This window comes from Rhineura floridana, chromosome 8 (assembly GCF_030035675.1).
Source record: "Rhineura floridana isolate rRhiFlo1 chromosome 8, rRhiFlo1.hap2, whole genome shotgun sequence".
NCBI classification, from domain to species: Eukaryota; Metazoa; Chordata; class Lepidosauria; order Squamata; family Rhineuridae; genus Rhineura; species Rhineura floridana.
Window position 1 is genome coordinate 5,625,798 of NC_084487.1, and position 22,306 is coordinate 5,648,103.

Below are 22,306 nucleotides of genomic sequence, written 5' to 3' on the forward strand. Positions count from 1 at the left end.
AATTTCACCATTTAAAGAAAACTCTTTGCAACCTCAGCTGCGAACTGTGCTACAGTATTAATGTACAAATAAAAGGCGCACTGTGAACTAGAGAACATAAGAAAGGCCCGTCTACTCCAGCATCCTGTTCTCAAAGAGGCCAGCCAGATGCAGAAATGTAGAGGACTGAATTTAACCATAGAAAAGTGAGAAAGTGAGAGACAAAAATTGACAGATCTTTCCATCCCTACTTGCAACACACCTTTGTTGGCTGTGAAAAGAGGCCTTCGGCACAGGCTCAACATTTCTCAGTGTTTTGCTTGGCTCTTGTGGCCCTGTTACCCAAACCATCATGTTTTTCATCTTTTCCATCACACTTGCCACAAATGACATCGCAACAATTTCCCCAGAAGGGACCACTTTGCCAGCCACTGCATAGTGGTGCAACTATCCTCTGTGCCTCTGTAGGCGACAAATCACAATGCCATGTGCTAATACAAGAAGAGTGATTGGCTAGTAGACCAATACTGGTCTACTGGCCAAATACACTGGCTACAGGCCAATCACAGTATTTATGGAGGAAGAACTGAAAGAACTGGTCACCGTCAGCAATAGCCAGAGTGGCGAAAAAGCTCAAATATAGCCTCTCAAAGAGTGAATAGTAGGCAGCAGAAGAGGACTGCAAGGGGAACTGAGAGCAGAGCATGATGGGGACTGAAGGTTTTGTGGTGGCCACAGGAAAACGGCATCTCCACCAGCACTAACATTTCAGGAAACTGGGTAAGGGATCTGCCAACTGCCACTTTTCCTGGAAAAACTGCACTCTTCCATTCAAGAATGACAAAGCCTCATGCCTCAGTATAGCCCAAACTGAAACAGAATGCATGGCCCCATCTGCCATGCATTTAAAGCAGTATCATACCACTTTAAGCAGTCATGGCTTCCCCCAAAGAATCCTGGGAACTGTGGTTTGTTAAAGGGTGTAGAGAATTGTTAAGACAAGAGACCCTTATTCCCCTCCCAGAACTACCATTTCCAGAGTTTCTGGGAAGTGGGGTTGACCGTTCAACCACTCTGGGATTTGTAGCTCTGTGAGGGCAACACGGGTCTCCTAACAACTCTCAGCACCCTTCACAAGCGACAGTTCCCAGGATTCTTTGGGAGGAAGCCCTGGCTGTTTAAAGTGGTAGAAGACTGCTTTAAATGTATGGGCAGATGGGGCCCATATGTTAACACAAAACCAAACTCTTTGCTTTTCCAGTCTTAGACTAGGGACTTAGTGCCTGTGGCCCCTCCAAACGTTGTTGGACTTCAACTCCCAGCAACCCCAGGAACCAGAATGTCCCAATAGTCAAGAGTGATGGAAGTTGTAGTCCAGCAACATCTGGAGGGCCACCGGTTCCCCATTCCTGGCTCAGGCCTAACCCGTGAGGCCAAATCTCATTCCCCAATTCCCAGCTTTCGAACTGGGGAAAAATAAATAATCAGGAGTAACAAAGTGGGCATGATGATTACAGTAGCTTCTTTGGGAGATGAACTGAGGCCTTGTTTATTTCTCTTTTCCTCTCTTGGTCCCTGTGTAGACTCAGTACTTCCTTCCTTTGACCGATGCTGAATTTCAAGAGCGCCTGGAGCGACGCAAGGGAGAAATCGCCATCATGTTGAGATCGTCAGAGTTCAATCAAGACAAGACCACCTTGATTGTGACTAACAACCCCTTTCCTCTCTTCATTTCCGGGCAACAGCTTTCAACACCTTTCCAGTATTTTCCCGAAGACCTGTTAGGACGGGTAAGTTGGTGCCATCCCTTTGCTAAAAGCGAAAGAGGATTTTGTACGAGGGAATGATTTACTCCCCTAATATTGGAGAAGCTGGGTACCACTGACAGCTAGAGAGGGTCCTAATATATATATCTACGGTTCCCCAATGATCCTTGGTATTACCTGATGTTGGAGTTCCATCTTCCTATTGCTATCCAGGCTATGCATTCTCTAGGGAGATGTGGAACCATGAAGTTATTCTGGCTGTCTTCCTATAGTGTGAGTATAGAATAGGCTAGGCAGGTTTGTTATTTTTATTGTGACTTGAACTCTCTGTAATTGTTATATTTTATCTACCTTTTGGGTGCTTGATTTAAGGAATGATTTTGCTGCTATATTTTTGCACTTGATTTTAATAAAGTTACATTTTATTTACCAGTGTGTGTTCATTGCAGGGGGAATTTGGCTCTGAATGCAATACCTTGGCCAATTAGCCAGAGATTACCACATAATTGGGTATTTTGCCTTAAGGCTCCAAGACAAGGAATGCATTTTTGGCTCTTGTCTTTTGGAATCATTGGCAGGTCTATTTCTGGCACTTTGGGTTTCCTCTTGGCCCAGAGTGGGTGACTAGGTTTAAGAGGTGGTGGCAGTCTACTTACCTTGCAGGGTTGGTGTTGGTTTAACTCAGTCCTGGTAAGGGAGGCATGGGTTGTGCCCTGAGCTTGGGAGCAGACCCCCCAGGGAGAGTTCTTTATATATATATCTCAAGTGTCAAAAGGCAGGGTGAAGAGGTGGGTCCTCAGAATAGGATAAAAGCTGTACGGTGAATTGCACTGGCTACCGGGCCAAGTTCAAGGTTTTGGTTTTGGTGTACAAAGCCTTATGCAGCTCGGGACCAGGATACCTGAAAGACCGTCTTATCCCTTATATACCCAGCCGATCACTGCACTCTGCAGGTGAGGGCCTCCTGCAGATACCATCTTATCAGGAGGTCCGTTCTGGACAACATAGGAAATGGACCTTTAGTGTGGCAGCATTTACCCTGTGGAATTCCCTCCCCTTAGCAGCATCTCTGTTATCTTTTTGGCGCCTACTGAAGATTTTCGCCTTTCAACAAGCCTTTTAAATAGGCACTAATTAAAGAGAGACCTTATCCCAGCTGGAACTGCTTTTTAAGATGTTTTTAAAGTTGTTTTTAAGATGTTTGTTTTAATATGTTTTTTAAAGATGTTTTGTTTTAATATGTTTTAAAGTCTTTTGTTTCTGAGATGTTTTAAAGGGCTTTTCAGTTTTTTGTTTGCTGCCCTGGGCTCCTTCTGGGATGTAAATTTAATAAATAAATAAAATTAAAAGGTGCCGGACACAATCTGTGGGCTTTCAACAACTTAGGGGCCACCACTGAGAATGCCACCCCCTGGGGCACCATCCCCTGAACCTCTGAGGGCAGCAGAACTGCAAAGAGGTCCCCTTCTGCTGATTTTAACACCTGAGAGGCTCTGTAGGGAAGGAAGCAATCTTTCAGATATTTGGAGCTCAAGTCGTTCAGGGCTTCACCTTTGCAAGCAACCGCAGGGAATGTGATTCCGTATCTTATCCACTATGGCCAAGGATGATGGGAGCTGTAGTCCATCAACTTCTGAAGGGCACTAGGTGGGCTACCCCTGGTTGAAAGAATCATGCTGCAGCCCTTTAAGAACATAAGAACATTAGAAGAGCCAGCTGGAGCAGACCTATGGCCCATCTAGTCCAGCATCCTGTTCTCACAGTGGCCAACCAGGTGCCCGTGGGAAACCCCCCAAGTGGGGCCTGAGTGGAAAGGGCGCTCTCCCCTCCTGCAGCACCTGATATTTGGAAGCATACTGCCTCCCTTCTTCCTAGCTTACAGAGGGGCAGCGTTATTTATTTATTTAAAATATTTCTATCCCGCCCTTCTACCCTATAATAGGGCACTCAGGGCGGCTTACAAAAATAAAATCAAACACGTACATAATAAAATTGTAAGCAGTAAAATCACAAAAACTAAAATACAATTAAAATACTATACACACGCACATATATATACATATATATAGGGATTTGTACTAAAGGGACTACAAAGGTAAAATTTAACGTAGAAGGCATAAAATCAGTGTCAGGCTCTACCTTCAGTCCCTCCTAAAGGCTCTGCGGAACAAGACCGTTCTGTAGATCAGGAGGTCCTCGGCTTCAAGTCCTAGCTGATCCTGGAGAAAGTCTGTCTGTCTGTCTGTCTGTCTGTCTGTCTCTCTCTCTCTCTCTCTCTCTCTCACACACACACACACACAGACACACACACACAGAGAGAGAGAGAGAGAGAGAGAGAGAGAGAGAGAGAGAGAGAGAGAGAGAGAGAGAGAGAGAGAGAGAGAGAGAGTACAGTGGTTTGGGTGCGAGCATAGTGATAATTGAAAAGGTGTCCAAAAATAGCAGGGTCATCTCATCCAGCAAGAGCTATTTTTTTAAAAAACAAACACCACATTTTTTATTATTCAGTAACGAACACCACATATGAATGAACATCAAAAACAGAGACGAAAGAGAATCAATCTGTTGCTTAAAAGCTTGCACACTAAAGTCCAGCAATATCACCAGCCCACTCAACAGCAACTCGGAGCAGGGCCTTCCGTGTTGCGGCCCCTCTTCTGTGGAACAGCATCCTTGTTGAGATGCGATTGGCACCCACTATTTCTAATTTCTGGAAACAATGGAAGACTTTTGTTGTTGTTTTGATAAGCTTTTCCAGCGGGATGAAAAAGGTCTCTACCTTAGGCATTCCGTTTGTATGGTTTCAGACCCTATTTTCAGCTTTTTTTGGAATTGTTTTAAACACTGCTTTAGCTGTTTTTATGATACGACCCTAAATTGCCTTGGGACATAATTGTAAAAGGCAATTTGTAGATTAAAACAATAACAAATATTAGTCATCTTGTATTACTGTTTGCCTGGTATCACCTCTGATCATGTCTGTAGTGGGCAGGTAGGCAGTTACCCTTCAAGTTTGATGACCAAGACTATCCATCATTTAGCCTTTCTTTCCCAGTTGAAGAAAGGTCTCAGAAAGGTGTTGAGAGTCCCTTATTTTCATCTGTGTAGATTATGAAGTCATGCCAAACAGCATCAAGGTCTGAATTACCCATTACTCCCTTGGCGGAGCAAATCTTGAGTGTCAGTCTTTCAGCAATTGCTATTTGCCATAACCCTGGCTCACTGATGTGAGCAATTAAGCAGTCAGCCTTCTTCCGTGTTTTCACGATGACCAGAAATGGCTTGCCAGGTGGGGCAGAGCTCTTGTGCTAGCTTCCCACATGCCAACCTCCCCACCATCTCACTTCTCTCCCTCCCAGGCCACATTCATACCTTACATTGGTTCCACTCTTAGAATAGTAGACTTGGAAGGCACCTATAAAGCCATCAAGTCCAAGTCCCTGCTCAGTGCAGAAATCCAACTTAAAGCATCCCCGACAGGCGGCTGTCCAGCTGCCTTTCAAAGGCCTCCAGGGTTGGAGAGCCCACAACTTCCCTAGGTCATTGTTCCACTGTCGTACCGCTCTAACAGTTACAAAGTTTTTCCTGCTGTTCAGCTGAAATCTGGCTTCCTCTAATTTGAGCCCATTATTCCATATTCTGCACTCTGGGACAATCGAGAAGCGATCTTTGCCCTCCTGTGTGGCAACTTTTCAAGTACTTGAAGATTGCTATCATATCTCCCACTTTAAACAGTCATGGCTTTCCCCAAAGAAATGTAGTTTGTGAAGAGAGAGGGCCTCCTGCAGATACCATCTTATCAGGAGGTTCGTTCTGTACAATATAGGAAACGGACCTTTAGTGTGGCAGCACCTACCCTGTGGAATTCCCTCCCTTTGAATATTAGGCAGGCTATCTTTTCGGCACCTTTTGAAGACTTTTCTGTTTCAACAAGCCTTTTAAGCTGAGAGCTATCCCAGTCTGTGTCTGTGTCAGAATTGCTTAATATGTTTTTTTAATAATGTTTTTAACCCTTTTTAAAAAGTTTTAAAAATGTTTTTAATGCTGTTTTGTCTTAATGTATTTTAGGATTTGTTTTTATGATGTTTTAAAGTGTTTTTAGTGCCTTGTTTGCCGCCCTGGGCTCCTGCTGGGAGGAAGGGCGGGATACTAATTAATTAATTAATCAACCAATCAATTAATCAATTAATTAATTAATCAAATAAATAAATAAAGAGTGCTGAGAGTTATCAGGAGATGCCTATTCCCCTCCCAGAGCTATAATTCCCAGAATTTTCCGGGAAGAGGGAGCGGCTGTTAAACCACTTTGGCACTTGTAGCTCTGTGAGGGGAAGAGGGGGTCTCCAAACAACTCTCAGCACCCTTCACAAACGACACTAACCAGGATTCTTTGGGGGAAGCCATGACTGTTTAAAGTGGAATAAGGGTGGGATAACCGTGAGTGTGAATGTGACCCTGGGAAGTAGCTTAGTGGCTCTGTGTCACCTGGTTAGCCACTTCTGGCTGTGACCGGTTGAGTTCCCGCATCATAAAGCTTATTCAGTCTTTGGATTTCACAAGCGCCATCTTGATTGGCTTCCTTTTCCATCCCATTCCTTCCATAGGGTGTAAGCCGCCAGGAGTCAAGCCGCCTACCCCCACTGACATTGTCACAGAGGCAGCTGATGGGTCCAAGTGTAAGGAAACTGCAGAAACCTGCGGAATTCAGGTAAAGCCGCAAGTCTTACTTCAGGTAAAGCCGCATGTCTTACTTCAGGAAAAGACTCCTTACTTCAGGAGTCTTACTTCAGTGCATTGTGCTTTAAATCACACTCCGAGGCAGTTTATTTATTTATTTTATTATTTGATTTATATCCCTCCGTGTGTTAAAATATGCAACCCTCTAAATCAGCTTTCCTCAACCTTGTGCCCTCCAGATGTTTAGTACTAAAACACCTATAAGCCCCTGCAAGCATGGTTAAGCCGGTGGGGGCTGATGGGATGCCACCAATTTGAGCAAACAGGTGCTTTTCCTCTTTTGGAATGGTGAAGAATGGCTCTTGACACAACAGTATTAATTCACCTCCAGATAAAAAAAAATAGAACCTATCTAGAATTTGGTGGGTGATCAGTTTATCATTTGAGGTTATTAATTAAAAGTTTTGCTCATTGATTAGTAGCTAATAAATAGTAGCCAATAAATTTTGTTTTAGGAATGTCCAGACACAACAAACTGAATATCTCAATGTCATGCTGATTGTGATAAATGGTGAGGTATTGATGTTATTGTTACAACTTGAATGGAGACCTGAAAAACGTGAATTCATAAATTTAGAAACTATATTATCTAGAATAAATATATGTGTCTCCTTGCTAACGTCTTGGAGAAATCTAGGGACAATGAGATAGTTCAGACTGTGCGCTAAATGTACAAGACAGTTAAATCACAATCTTCACTTGAAGAAGTTCTCCAAAACTTTATAAAAATGATCTGAAGTTTGAATATATAAGGTTCTTATCATCTGACAGTCTCTCGCCTGTACCAGCTACCAGCAGAGAGCATATTTTGGAGGAGTTGTCAAGACATGGGACTTAGAAACCACTCTTCTGTTTGAACTACTGAAATCTTAAGATTCAGATTTTGTAGCAAGAAATGTTTAAGAACTAGTCTTGTTTACCTTAGGCTGTTTTATATTCTGATATTTATGGATTATTATTACCAGCATCTTATGTTCATTAATACAAGTAGAATTTGAACTCAAAGATTCTCCTATCATTTTATTTTTTATTTAGCAAAATCTATATACTGCTTACTAGAACAAAAGACTTCCAAGCAGTTTATAGTAGTTCAGAGGTTCCCAAACTGGGGGCCATGAGTTTCATTCAGGTGGTCCGTGGCAGGTGTATATAAAATATATTGATTTTTAATTGTATTTTTGTTGCTTCTTCTGTTTCTGATATTGTATTTGATTGTATTACAGTTTGAATTCTAGAGAATGCAAATTGTAATACCATAAAATACAATATAAGAAACAGAAGAAGCAATAAACAATGCAAGTAAGAATCCTACAGCAACTAAGTGCATTGCAATTGCTGGACCAGGCAGAAAAAATCATTAAGTGGTCTGCCAAGACCATCAACAGTTTCAAGTTGTCCACGGGGAAAAAAGTCTAGGAACCACTGCAGCAGTCTAAAACATTCATTGAAAATACCAAGAAATACAAACATTAGCAGCAAGTTACAAAATATAAAATATATAATCAGTAATTTTAAAACACTTATTAAAATAATGTGTTAAAATTACATGGCTAGGTGGGTTTGTTGGAACAGAATGTTTTTAGCAGAACCACCTGAAAGAGCTTTGCTGGCTGACTACTAGAGGATGGAATGAAGGCTGCAAAGTGCACTCTCTTTACTTTGTGTACTGCCACATGGTAGGCACAGTGATGTGCACTGACCAGTGCTCGGTCAACTTCAGAGTGAGACTTGCGCCACTTGTGCGGTAGTCTTTGTCTGGCTTGCTTCATCACCCATAGCCAAGGAGCCACTTGGGCTCTGCAGTGCTTGAGAGGACACTCGGAGGTGATCGTGTCAACTGCTGGACTTATCTTACCATTTCATAGGGCTTTCACAAATCATCAGCTTTCTCCACTGGAATATCTCCCAGCAGATTGAGGAATCCATCAGGTTCCACCAGTCTCTGGGAGCAGACCATCTGAACAGGCCCTTCACCCTTGTGGGGCAGGGGGATTGTCACCACCAACCCAAACTTCAAATCCAAATTATTATTGTCCGAAAGCAAAATTGAATCTGCCATCAAAACTATTGCAGGTGCATCCTTTGTTGAAGTGCCCATTAGCTACCAGGCCAAGTTGAAGGTTCTAATTTTGGTGTACAAAGCCCTATACAACTTGGGACCAGGATACCTGAAAGATCGTTTTACCCTTTATATACCCAGTCGATCACTGTGCTCTGCAGGTGAGGGCTTCCAGCAGATACCATCTTATTAGGAGGTCCATTCCGTACAACATAGGAAATGGACATTTAGTGTAGTGGCAACTACCCTTTGGAATTCACTCCCCTAAATATTAAACAGGTGCTGTCTCTGTTGTCTTTTTGGTGCTTGCTGAAGACCTTCCTCTTTCAAGAAGCCTTTTAAGTAGAGACCTTAACCCAGTCTGCGTCTGTGCTGGAATTGCTTTTTAAGTTGTTTTTAAAGATGTTTTAAAAGGTGTTTCAATATGTTTTTAAAGATGTTTTGTTTTAATATGTTTTAAAACCTTTTTGTTTTTAAGATGTTTTAAAATGCTTTTAGTGTTTTTGTTTGCTGCCCTAGGCTCTTTCTGCGAGGAAGGGATGGAATTAGTTATTTATTTATTACATTTCTATACCGCCTCATAGCTGAAGCTCTCTGGGCGGTTCACAGTATCTGGGTGGATATAAATTTAATTAAATAAATAAATAAATAAATAAATAAGTGTATCAATCAGGTACAGGTGGTAAATCAGCAACCTCAGACTTCTTAAAATCTGGCACTATAAACTGATAATATTAGCAAAGTCTTAAATTCATGGCAAGGAGTTGTAGTCCAAAATACTGGGAGAGCACTAGGTTGGGAGAGGCTGATCTGACATCACTTAAGAACATAAGAACATAAGAAGAGCCTGCTGGATCAGGCCAGTGGCCCATCTAGTCCAGCATCCTGTTCTCACAGTGGCCAACCAGGTGCCTGGGGGAAGCCCGCAAGTAGGACCCGAGTGCAAGAACACTCTCCCCTCCTGAGGCTTCCGGCAACTGGTTTTCAGAAGCATGCTGCCTCTGACTAGGGTGGCAGAGCACAGCCATCATGGCTAGTAGCCATTGATAGCCCTGTCCTCCATGAATTTGTCTAATCTTCTTTTAAAGCCATCCAAGCTGGTGGCCATTACTGCATCTTGTGGGAGCAAATTCCATAGTTTAACTATGCGCTGAGTAAAGAAGTACTTCCTTTTGTCTGTCCTGAATCTTCCAACATTCAGCTTCTTTGAATGTCCACGAGTTCTAGTCTTATGAGAGAGGGAGAAGAACTTTTCTCTATCCACTTTCTCAATGCCATGCATAATTTTATACACTTCTATCATGTCTCCTCTGACCCGCCTTTTCTCTAAACTAAAAAGCCCCAAATGCTGCAACCTTTCCTCGTAAGGGAGTCGCTCCATCCCCTTGATCATTCTGGTTGCCCTCTTCTGAACCTTTTCCAACTCTATAATATCCTTTTTGAGATGAGGCGACCAGAACTGTACACAGTATTCCAAATGCGGCCGCACTATAGATTTATACAACGGCATTATGATATCGGCTGTTTTATTTTCAATACCTTTCCTAATTATCGCTAGCATGGAATTTGCCTTTTTCACAGCTGCCGCACACTGGGTCGACATTTTCATCGTGCTGTCCACTACAACCCCGAGGTCTCTCTCCTGGTCGGTCACCGCCAGTTCAGACCCCATCAGCGTATATGTGAAATTAAGATTTTTTGCTCCAATATGCATAATTTTACACTTGTTTATATTGAATTGCATTTGCCATTTTTCCGCCCATTCACTCAGTTTCGAGAGGTCTTTTTGGAGCTCTTCGCAATCTCTTTTTGTTTTAACAACCCTGAACAATTTAGTGTCGTCAGCAAACTTGGCCACTTCACTGCTCACTCCTAATTCTAGGTCATTAATGAACAAGTTGAAAAGTACAGGTCCCAATACCGATCCTTGAGGGACTCCACTTTCTACAGCCCTCCATTGAGAGAACTGTCCATTTATTCCTACTCTCTGCTTTCTGCTTCTTAACCAATTCCTTATCCACAAGAGGACCTCTCCTCTTATTCCATGACTGCTAAGCTTCCTCAGAAGCCTTTGGTGAGGTACCTTGTCAAACGCTTTTTGAAAGTCTAAGTACACTATGTCCACTGGATCACCTCTATCTATATGCTTGTTGACACTCTCAAAGAATTCTAATAGGTTACTGAGACAGGACTTTCCCTTGCAGAAGCCATGCTGGCTCTGCTTCAGCAAGGCTTGTTCTTCTATGTGCTTAGTTAATCTAGCTTTAATAATACTTTCTACCAGTTTTCCAGGGACAGAAGTTAAGCTAACTGGCCTGTAATTTCCGGGATCCCCTCTGGATCCCTTTTTGAAGTTTGGCGTTACATTTGCCACTTTCCAGTCCTCAGGCACGGAGGAGGACCCGAGGGACAAGTTACATATTTTAGTTAGCAGATCAGCAATTTCACCTTTGAGTTCTTTGAGAACTCTCAGGTGGATGCCATCCGGGCCCGGTGATTTGTCAGTTTTTATATTGTCCATTAAGCTTAGAACTTCCTCTCTCATTACCACTATTTGTCTCAGTTCCTCAGAATCCCTTCCTGCAAATGTTAGTTCAGGTTCAGGGATCTGCCCTATATCTTCCACTGTGAAGACAGATGCAAAGAATTCATTTAGCTTCTCTGCAATCTCCTTATCGTTCTTTAGTACACCTTTGACTCCCTTATCATCCAAGGGTCCAATTGTCTCCCTAGATGGTCTCCTGCTTTGAATGTATTTATAGAATTTTTTGTTGTTGGCTTTTATGTTCTTAGCAATGTGCTCCTCAAATTCTTTTTTAGCATCCCTTATTGTCTTCTTGCATTTCTTTTGCCAGAGTTTGTGTTCTTTTTTATTTTCTTCGTTTGGACAAGACTTCCATTTTCTGAAGGAAGACTTTTTGCGTCTAAGAGCTTCCTTGACTTTGCTCGTTAACCATGCTGGCATCTTCTTGGCCCTGGCGGTACCTTTTCTGATCTGCGGTATGCACTCCAGTTGAGCTTCTAATATAGTGTTTTTAAACAACTTCCAAGCATTTTCGAGTGATGTGACCCTCTGGACTTTGTTTTTCAGCTTTCTTTTTACCAATCCCCTCATTTTTGTGAAGTTTCCTCTTTTGAAGTCAAATGTGACTGTGTTGGATTTTCTTGGCAATTGGCCAGTTACATGTATGTTTAATTTAATAGCACTGTGGTCACTGCTCCCAATCGGTTCAACAACACTTACATCTCGCACCAGGTCCCGGTCCCCACTGAGGATTAAGTCCAGGGTTGCCGTCCCTCTGGTCGGTTCCATGACCAAGTGGTCTAGGGAATAGTCATTTAGAATATCTAGAAACTTTGCTATCGTATCCCACTGGTTTTCTCCATTCCACCAGGTCTCCGTTATGCTCACTATATCAATGCTCTCCTCTAAGACCAAGCACTCCAGTTCTCCCATCTTGGTTCGGAGGCTCCTAGCATTAGCGTACAGGCACTTGTAAGCAGTGTCTCTCTTCAAGTGTCTTTGGCACTTGTGGTTAGGCCTGTGGTAATTTTGCTCTTCTGAATTTATATCCTGTGCCCCTGCTCTCACAATGCCTACTTCTAGGCCTACCCCTTTTAAAATTTCATCATTTCTTTGGTTTTTATCCCAGGGGGGAGGTTTATTCCAAACCGGACCTTTCTCAGCTCCTGTCGGGTTTCCCCCCTCAGTCAGTTTAAAAGCTGCTCTGCTACCTTTTTAATTTTAAGTGCCAGCAGTCTGGTTCCATTCTGGTTCAAGTGGAGCCCGTCCCTTTTGTACAGGCCCGGCTTGTCCCAAAATGTTCCCCAGTGCCTAACAAATCCAAACCCTTCCACCCGACACCATCGTCTCATCCACGCATTGAGACTGCGAAGCTGGGCCTGTCTGGCTGGTCCTGCATGTGGAACCGGTAGCATTTCAGAGAAAGCCACCTTGGAGGTCCTGGCTTTCAGCATCCTACCTAGCAACCTAAATTTTGCTTCCAGGACCTCACGGCTGCATTTCCCCATGTCGTTGGTGCCAACGTGCCCCACGACCACTGACTCCTTCCCAGCACTGTCCCAAACTATCTAAACGACGGGCAATATCCGCAACCTTCGCACCAGGCAGACAAAACACCTTGCGGTCTACACGCCCATCACACACCCCACTGTCTATGTTCCTAATGATCGAATCACCTACTACAAGGATCCCTCCACCCCCTGGAGATATATCCTCGGCACGAGAGGATAGCTGCTCATCCCCCAAGGAATGGGTCCCTTCTAAGGGATTGTTTCCCTCTTCCACAGCTGGATGCTCTCCTTCCCCGAGACCATCGTTCTCCATGATAGCAGGAGAGCTATCATCGTTGGAGTGGGACACAGCTATAACGTCCCTGAAGGCCTCCTCCACACACCTCTCTGCCTCTCTCAGCTTTTCCAGGTCCGCCACCTTGGCCTCAAGGAAATGAAGTCGTTCCCGGAGAGACAGGAGCTCATTGCACCGAGAGCACACCCACGACTTCTGTCCAACAGGCAGATAGTCGTACATGCTGCAGGCGGTGCAAAACACTGGAAAGCCCCCACACCCCTGCTGGCTTCTTACCTGCATAGTTTTGTTTAAGGTTTATTACGTCAATGGGTTGGAGACTGCGGTTTAGTTGAGGTCAGGGAACAGACGGGCAGAGTAGGGGGCCCTGGCCTCCTCGCCCTGCTGCCGAACTCGCTCTGCTGCTTAACTCACCTTGACGCTTTGTCAGCTGGGGCTCCCTCTCGCTCGTGGAGCACTTAACACTCTAATCACATCTAGAAAAAACAGAATTACAGTGGTGTAGTGCAGGAACAGGGAGAACATAGAACAAGATTCACCTGTAGATATGTGGGTGTAAAATGGGGGTGGGGAACCAGATCCAGCCAATGGGCCGGATCTCTTAGTGCCCCACCTCCATAGGTGAACTCTGAGAAAATCAGAAGAGATTGACACATCAACATTCAAAGAAATTCACTATAACTGCAAATCAGCTGATGGTTACCTGCAATCTCCTTTGAAGGTTACAATGACCTCCCTTTGAAGGCACCGTTCCAGTGCCAATCAGCTGATTGGCGATGGGCGAGAAGGGCTTCAAAGAGGCTTGCTCAACTAGCACTAGGGATATCAGAGAATTACGCTGGAAACAGAAATGTGAGTGGAAATTCCCACAATTCACATATTTGCCCAAGGTCAGGAAGAGTAATCACAGACGCAAATGCAAGCGGTATTCACTATTGTTGGTTTTTTTAGCTACATAAATAATTACATTATTTTCTGCATCTTTTTGATGTTTCCCGATACATTAAAGTTAATTACATGATTAATTACATTCATTTCAGCCATAGTGGATAGCAAGACAAATAACAAACTATAGCGGAACAGAATCAGTGCTGATTGTGGCAAACGCAGAAAGGAACAGAAATCTCTGCCTCTTTATGTTCCATAATTAGCACATAGCAGTTTGCATGAAAAACGCTTGCTAAACTGGAGATTCCCGCCCCCCTTCCACAGAGGAACAAAGCTCTGTTTCAGCAAGCTGTTTCAGCGCAAATTGATTCAAAGCAGAGTCCCTTGGCTCCACTCTGTAGTTGCTGATGTGGGTCTCCCTCATCAGTGCCAATCAGCTGATTGACATTGATCAGGAGGCCAGTTTCCAAAGGAACAACTGGGAGCTCATGTTAAGCTCTCAATCTTTGTAGCTACACCTGTACCTGCGCCTCACTTGACGTCACATATGACATCAGGTGTGAGACAAGTGGGCGTCATTTGTGAAGAATGACTTCGTGGGCCAAATTAGGACCTGTTCTGACCCTGATTAGCCCAGTGGGTCAGAGATTCCCCACCACTGGGATAAAATAGGGCTGGCTCATCACATCCAGTTTGGCCCTTGGCCATATGTTCCCATTGAGGATTTCCAATAATGAAGCAAGCTTGGTGTCTCCCAACTGAGCAGACTTATTCCATCCTTTGAGCAGGTTTGCCACCAAGAAGGATTTCAAGAGTGAAGCACATTTTTCAAAAGGTTATGCTGAAAGGCGGCTGCAGAGATTGTACCCCCAACTGCATACTCACTCGAGACTTGGTAAGCAGTTATCTCCTTCATTCATACAATCATCAGAGTGGGTGGGGGCCTGCTCAGTGCAGGAAATGCAGGGCTGGGGGCTTCCCCAATGGATGGATGTCCAACCTCTGTGTGAAGAAGGCCTCTAGTAAGCAAGGGAGAATCCACCAGCTCTCTAGGGTAATAGGTTCTGCTTCCAAACTGCTCTACCAAGAGGTTTTCTGAAAGAGAAATTTCCAGACTGTGTCTCAGAGGTTGAAGCGAAGGATTTGAGAATCTGTCCATTTTGGTTGGTCTCATTTTTCAGATCTGAAGTTCAGTTCCCTACATTTCCACATCAGTTTGTAATTTTTTTAAAAAAAAGAAAGCCCCCTTGAAAATTCCTCAGCATTTTAATGTGCATTTCTCAGAATAGATGTGCTTGTCTGCAATTTTACCTGAGACTCTTTTTGCAGAGCAATTTCCCCTAATATAATGCATTTTTGAATGCTATTTTCACTGATATATGTATTTTATGCACACAGTGCTCCAGCGCATATGTGTTTGTACACATCATTGGGTCGGAGAACTGCAAATGTCTGAAGGATGGCTGTGGTTTGGTTCTTGTATTGTTTCAAAAAGCGGTGGCTGGGGGTGGTGGCCCAGGAGAGGGCCTTCTCTGCGGCAGCCCCTAAGCTGTGGAACTCCCTCCCCACCAAGGTGCACCTGGCAACTTCGCTGTACAACCTTCGGCAAATGTTGAAGACACACCTCTTTACCCTCGTCTTCAACCCCTGAGATGTGTATTTTTAGGCCCCACCCAATTTTCTGTGACGTTATGTTTAACTGTTTTAATTATGTGTTTTAAAATTGTTGTAACCCGCCATGGAACATTTATTTATTTATATATTTAAAACGTTTCTATCCCACCCTTCTACCCTATAATAGGGCACTCAGGGCAGCTTACAAAAATAAAATCAAAACATGTACATAATAAAATTGTAAACAGTAAAATCACAAAAACATTAAAATAAATTAAAATACATAAAATACAATTAAAATACATAAAATACAGTATATAGATATATACACACACATACATATATATAGGGATTGGTACTAAAATTTAACGTAGAAGGCATAAAATCTTGGTGAATGGCTGGTAATTAATGATGATGATGATGTTGATGATGATGATGATAGTGTGTCTATAAATGCAAACTGAACTTCAAATGCCACCTCCATCCCTAGACAGGACACATATTTTACATTCAGAAGGTGCCACATTCCGTTCCTGCATCCTCCAATTAAAAAGGATCTCAGGTAGCATGTGATGAAAAAGACCTCCTTCCGAGAGTGATGACAATTGAACCACATCCTTCAGGGTGGGGAAGCTATGGCCCTCCAAAAGTTGTTGAAATCCAACTCTGATCCTCCATGACCATTGGCCATGCTGGCTAGGGCTAATGGAGTCCAGCTACATCCAGAGGACCACTGGTTCCCCACCTCTGAAGGAATGCCTTATTGAGGTGACTTTTCTAGGAGTAAATGGTGGGCACCAGCTGTCCAGAGAAGTGTCACTCTTGCTGGTAGGTTCAAGTGTACTTTATCCCCAGGAAACCATCAAAGAACCTTCCCAGTTTGGCCGCCTGTAAATGGAACAGTGAAATTTGGAGAGGGGACATGTCAGCTCAGCTTTGGTTTTATGGCTTCTTCTTTATTTCTTACCCTGATGGATTTTCCTTGTTGCTTGATCTTGTTTTAATCCTCTTCCTCTGTGATCCTTGTGGACCCTTTCAGATGGGAAAGTGTGTGTGTGTGGGAGGATTTAAATAAATATAAGAGAGAAGCTTCTACGGAGCATTGAGCCAGGCCAAAGCCTCTCTACTTCCATGCAACGAAGATTTATCTTATATACCGTCCCATGGCCGAAGCTCTCTGGGTGGTTTACAGTAACTAAAAACATTAAAACAAATATACAAATTTAAAACACATCTTTTAAAAACAATTTAAAACACAATTTAAAAATTTAAAACAATTTAAAAACACATGCTAAAATGCCTGGGAGAAGAGGAAAGTCTTGACCTGGCACCAAAAAGGTAACAGTGTTGCCGCCAGGCGCACCTTGTCAGGAAGACCATTCCATAATTGAGGGCCACCACTGAGAAGGCCCTTTCCCTTGTTGCCAGACTCCGAGCTTCCCTCGGAGTAGGCACCCAGAGGAGGGCCTTTGATATTGAGCGTAGTGTATGGGTGGGTTCGTATCGAGAGATGATAAAAACATGGTACCAAATCTGTCCAGATCTATGGTGTAACCTTATTTGGAATATGGCTGCCTTCACTCAGCTTGGTGTCCTCCAGATGTTTTGGACTGCCATTCCCATCAAGCTCCAGCCAGCACAGCCATCCCATCCTTAGAAAGCTGCCTTATGCCAAGGCAGATCACTGGCCACCTAGGACAGTGTTATCTACATCCAGATGTTAGCCCCAGCCAGCACAGCTGTATGATGCTGGAGCTGATGGGAGGATGGCTGTGTTGGTTTGGGCTGATAGGAGCTGTTGCCCCAAACCTCTGGAGGGCACCAGGTTGGGGGAGGCAGGAGCACAGTGTAGAGTTCTGGTGCCCATCTCGTGCTCTCATGGGCGTGGTGGGCCAGCCTCACCTGTGCTGGTCATTCTTTTGCTTCCAGGTCCAAAGAAACCGGAACCTCTTCCTTTTATCCAAGGCTGGTCCCCTTTGATGACCAACTGGGAGCCTCTCACCATTTCATGCCTGGCTGAAACAAGGCGCACTATTATTGCGCCAGGAGACGATGGCTTCAGGTATGGGAAAGCCCCGCTCTGGATCATTGATAGCTCTGTTGTACCAAGACATGCCAAATAAAGGCTTTGGCTGACTTTTTGCATCCGGACTGACTCTCTGCTTCTCTGTGTAAATAAAGGCTCAATCCTGGCAGAACCCAACTGCACTAGTGTTGAGTATTTTGGTGAGCAGGTGAAACTGTTCACTATCTGCGAACGAAGGAGGAGGATTAGTGGGAGAGCACAGGCACATGGGAGACTCTCAGCCTGATCCCATCCCCAAAACACTTCTCTAGTGGAACCTTCTGGAAATTTAACGGTGTCAAGTCTTGGAACTCTCTTCATAGGGTTTTTGTGGTAAGAGGTATTCAGAGGTGGTTTACCATTGCCTTCCTCTGAGTCTGGATGCATCTTAGTCTGGTGTCTCAGCTTTGACCATTCCGCCTTGGGTGACCCTGCTAGGAGTCTAGCCTCTTGGTCTAGACTCCTGACGACATTGCTCTCAGCTTCTTCGACACTCTCAAACCTCCTCACCATGTTAAGGTGTGCATCCTAAAGGGGGAATGCTGGGAAAAACAGAAGGGGGTAGAAAAAGAGGAAGGCCAAACAAGAGATGGATTGATTCCAGAAAGGAAGCCACAGACCTGAACTTACAAGATCTGAACAGGGTGGTTCACAATAGATGCTATTGGAGGTCACTAATTCATAGGGTTCATAAGTTGTAATCGACTTGAAGGCACATAACAACAACAACAAAATCTTGGAACCTGTTTAGCCTACGTGTGGGGATCATTTGTAGGGAGTGCGCTGTTGTGCTCAGGTCTTGCTGGGGGACTTCCCATTGGGGCATCTGGTTGGCCACTTGTGAGAGCTGGATGCTGGAATAGATGGGCCACTGGCCTGCTCCAGGAGAGCTTTTCTTAAGTTGATACTAAGTTTTGTCTCACACACTCACTCAGTACTAGAACTCGGGAACCTCAAGTGAAGGAGAGGGAAAAGACTTCTTTACACACAGGGCATCATTAAACTGGAATCCGCTCCCTCAAGATCTAGTTGGATGGCTTTAAAGAGGTTGAGACAAATTCATGGAGAATAAGGCTATCAAGAGCCAGTGTGGTATAGTGGTTAAGGAGTTGGACTACAACCTGGGAGACCAGGGTTCGAATCCCCACACAGCCATGAAGCTCACTGGGTGACCTTGAGACAGTCACTGCCTCTCAGCCTCAGAGGGAGGCAATGGTAAACCACCTCTGAATACTGCTTACCATGAAAACCCTATTCATAGGAATCGACTTGAAGGCAGTCCATTTCCATTAATTTCCAAGGCTATTGATGGCTACTAGCCATCATGGCTATGTTCTGCCTCCACTGTCCGAATGCCAGTGGCTGTGGATCACATGTGGGGAAGAGGGCTGTTGCGCTCAGGTTCCGCTTGCAAGCTTCCCAGAGGGGCAACAGAATTCAGCATGGTGAGTCAGAGACGGGACAGCTTCACTCCAGTTCTGTCTGTGCTGCTTTTCATGTGAACAGTAGAGCCCCCTGAATGTGGATTTGGATTCAGACAGGAACAGAATCAGGCAGACTCCAAAGTGCTTTGAACCCAATTGAGCTGTTTTCTGAAGCATCAGATCAGGGTCTGAACAAAAGCTTGTGGCTAATGCACACACCTTGTGTGTGTGTATGTGTATGTGTGTACTGCAGTAAGCTCATTGGTGGAAGTACAGGGTAAAAAGTCATAAATCACCACACAGATGACCAAATGTGCCAAACTGAATATTTAATTAGAATGCAAAACTCAACATCAGTGGTAGAAACACAAGCTTTGCATTTCAGCCTTTGGGCGATGAATTTTGGGGTGGGCTTCTGCCCCTAAATTCAAAGCGTGAATTTTGAGAGGAAGATACAGATCTGAAAATTTGAATGAGACTTCCTCCCACCCCACCCCTCCGCCTCCAGTTGGTTTCCATTCTAGTCTAGGCAAACTTGGCAGGTGACTCCCCACCACCAACTTGGCTTATGATGAGGAATGTCACAAGTGGTACCTGCAACAAAATATTGCAGTGTGGCTAGCTTCCCCCCATTTCCTCCTCCCCATTTTCCTACTCGCAAGAGTCATTGCATGGCCACTGAGCATGCACATTCCACAATGAGCTGTTTTTGGGGTCCCCCCCATTTCCCTCCTAAATATTTTTTGTACTTCTAAAAACAGCCACCCTCGCACCCAAGCATGCTGATTCCTCCCTCATGTGCATGGGTGGTGCCATCTTGGCTAGATAAACAATGGCATTCGCAGCCTGAACATTGGACATAGATCTGTAACTCAGTGAGGAAGGGCCGTAGCCCGTAGCTCAGTGACAGAACAACTGCTTTGCATGCAGAAGGTCTGAGGTTCGATCCCCAGCATCTCCAAGTAGGGCTGGGAATGATTCCCTGTCTGAAATCCTGGAGAGATGCTGCCAGTCAGTGTTGACTATACTGAGCTAGATGGACCAATGGTCTGACTCTGCCTAAGGCAGCTTCCTATGTTCCTGTGATGGAATGATGCACCTCCACTTCTCTGGATGTCAGCACACTAGTTGCCTACAGCAAAGCATTTCCATTGGTCACACCTGGAGGGGGAATGGGTTGATCTGCCAATCAGATGCAAAATCTCTTTGAAACATTTTTTTAAAAAAACCTCAAGCTGACCCCACTAGGTTTTACAGTAAAAAGGGGAGGGTTTGACTAGCATTGTGTGCCCCTGTTTTCAGAAGAGAGAGGTGGAGACGCACTGGAACTGGCAGAACAGCGAGTGTGTCTCTGCCCTCCACCTTTGTTTTAAAAAGTATGAAGCAAAACAGAAACGGTGCTTAGATTGTAAACCCATAGGCAGGCAGGACCTGTCTTACTTTTAATGATTCTATAGTGATTGCCGGTTTTATTGCTCCCTCTAATAGTGAGCTCTGTGGTGCGTGCCAATAGGATTGTTGTCTAAGCAGAGCCATTGGGAAAGAAGCATGGTTGGGAGAGTCCCGAGGTTTGCAGAAGTGTAAAAACATATTTTTGAGGGGGAAACTAAGGGGGCAACCCAGCCACCAAAAACAGCCCAATGAGGACTGAGCATGCTCAGTGGCAATGCCGAGTGTCTGTTGAGGTGAAATGACAGGCAAATGCAGAAGGAAAGGGCGGATGGAATGGAATATCCTGAAAGAGGGCATGGCTGGCTGGCTTGGTGGCACTGAACAGGAGCACTCTGCACGAAGGACTAATGTCTGTCACAGGCTACGGCCAGGACAGGAAGCTCTCTCTACAGGTCTGTCTAGATCCAGAAAACATTGTAGAATCCTCCTTGTACTTTTTCTAAGTTTGGCTGAGGCAAATATAGAGGACACAGCACTGGCAGTCCAACTGACTAGGAAAGAAAAATAAGAAGAATGAGAAACTCAAGAGAATTTGCTTTAATGAGGGCCAGCGTCATGTCAAGTGAACAACTCGTAAGGATCCCAGATTATTATTTTCTTTCCTAGTTCCACAGAGCACAGATTCCACTGTGGAGAACTGGGGCAGGGGGCAAGGGAGAGGAAGAAAGATGAATGCTATATAGCTTGAAGGGTTGGCAAATCTACAGCGCTTATATAATATAGTACAGCAGACTGTTCCACCTCCGGAGATCTTGAGGAAGGGAAGGCCGAATGAGAAGCCCCCTCTCTCCCTCCCCCCACGTGGCTGGCCAACCCTCCCTCAGCCTTCATTTCATTCCCTCCCTCACCCGCATCACTTTCTCCGGCCAATCTGAGCCATCAGTTGAGCGTTGGCTGCCGCCTTGGCCCTCAGGTTCTTGGCCTTGGCAATGTTAAAGAGGATGTTCATGATGTTGGTTGGGACGTCGAGGGAGAGGGTGAACTTAGTGCGCCGGTTGCTCTTGGCCTGATCTTGGTACATCTTCCCTTTCCCCTGTGCCTGGGCAAGGTATTTATACCGGGTGACTGCCGGGAACGTCCTTTTCCCCGTCTCCTCCTCTGCCTCACCTTCCTCATCATCGTCTTCAGAGGAGACGTCTTCGGCCCCTGGGGAGTACTTGAAGCTCCTCTTTCCCAGGATGGAGTTCTCGTCGGAAAGGCCCTTCTGAGCCTCCGAGAGAGCAGCGTCGACGCAGCTGAAGATGGATTCGGCCTTGTACAACTTGAGCGCTAGGCCTGCCCTGGCGGCCAAGAGGATCAAGAAGAGGCGCAGGAGTCTGAGGTGAGGCATTCTCCTTGGCACCCTGCGGCACGAGGGAAGGAGGGAAGACAAATAAGTTTGGGGTGACGGATCGGCCCAGCTCAAATTGGTGGGGACTAATTCCGCACAAGGACAGGTAGGCATGGATACAGGCGAGGTGTGTTGTTATGGATCCATTACCAGTACAGAATGAACAAACCAGTCAGTTTTGGTTTGCTGGACTATGACCTGGGAGACCAGGGTTGGAATCCCCACACAGCCATGAAGCTCACTAGGTGACCGTGGGCCAGTCACCGCCTCTCGGCCTCAGAGGGAGGCAATGGTTAGGGTTGCCATATTGCCCGGTTAGCCGGGTTTTACCTGGATTCTTTGCATGCCATCCAGCACCCGTTTAGCCCCTTAGGTGGCCTGGATTCTCAGCTTTAAGTTTTTTTAAAAATTAAGTTTCTAGGTGGTCCGGTTCTCGAGATATACATAAAAACGTCAGCCACCCCCCGACTGTTAAATCTTTCTTTAAACAGTACTGTATAGCACTTCGTAGCTTTAACCCTGCCCATTCAGGATTGCAGCCAATCAGTGAAGCCAGGGTTGCATTTAGTTGACCTGAGGCAGTGTCTAGAAAACCTCATTGCAATGCCAGAAAATGGTGGTTCCCCCCGTTTATCTGAAAATCTCATAAATTAGGTAAGTAT

General features: G+C 44.8%; 2 protein-coding genes across 2 annotated transcripts in view; one reads left to right on the plus strand and one right to left on the minus strand.

The window, feature by feature from the left end:
• Nucleotides 1–17,496, plus strand: part of TSGA13 (testis specific 13) — a 45,057-nt gene extending 27,561 nt beyond the window's left edge. Inside the window, exons 6-9 of the mRNA XM_061640331.1 lie at nucleotides 1,563–1,769; nucleotides 6,350–6,453; nucleotides 14,548–14,654; nucleotides 17,303–17,496. Coding sequence (XP_061496315.1) covers nucleotides 1,563–1,769; nucleotides 6,350–6,453; nucleotides 14,548–14,654; nucleotides 17,303–17,496 — 612 coding nt within the window. The remainder of the gene's footprint in view (nucleotides 1–1,562; nucleotides 1,770–6,349; nucleotides 6,454–14,547; nucleotides 14,655–17,302) is intronic.
• Nucleotides 17,497–21,167: 3,671 nt separating this feature from the next.
• UCN3 (urocortin 3) lies at nucleotides 21,168–21,644 on the minus strand. Its single transcript, XM_061638071.1, has one exon. It carries the CDS (start codon nucleotides 21,642–21,644, stop codon nucleotides 21,168–21,170), a length of 477 nt encoding a protein of 158 aa, XP_061494055.1.
• Between the last annotated feature and the right edge of the window lie 662 nt (nucleotides 21,645–22,306).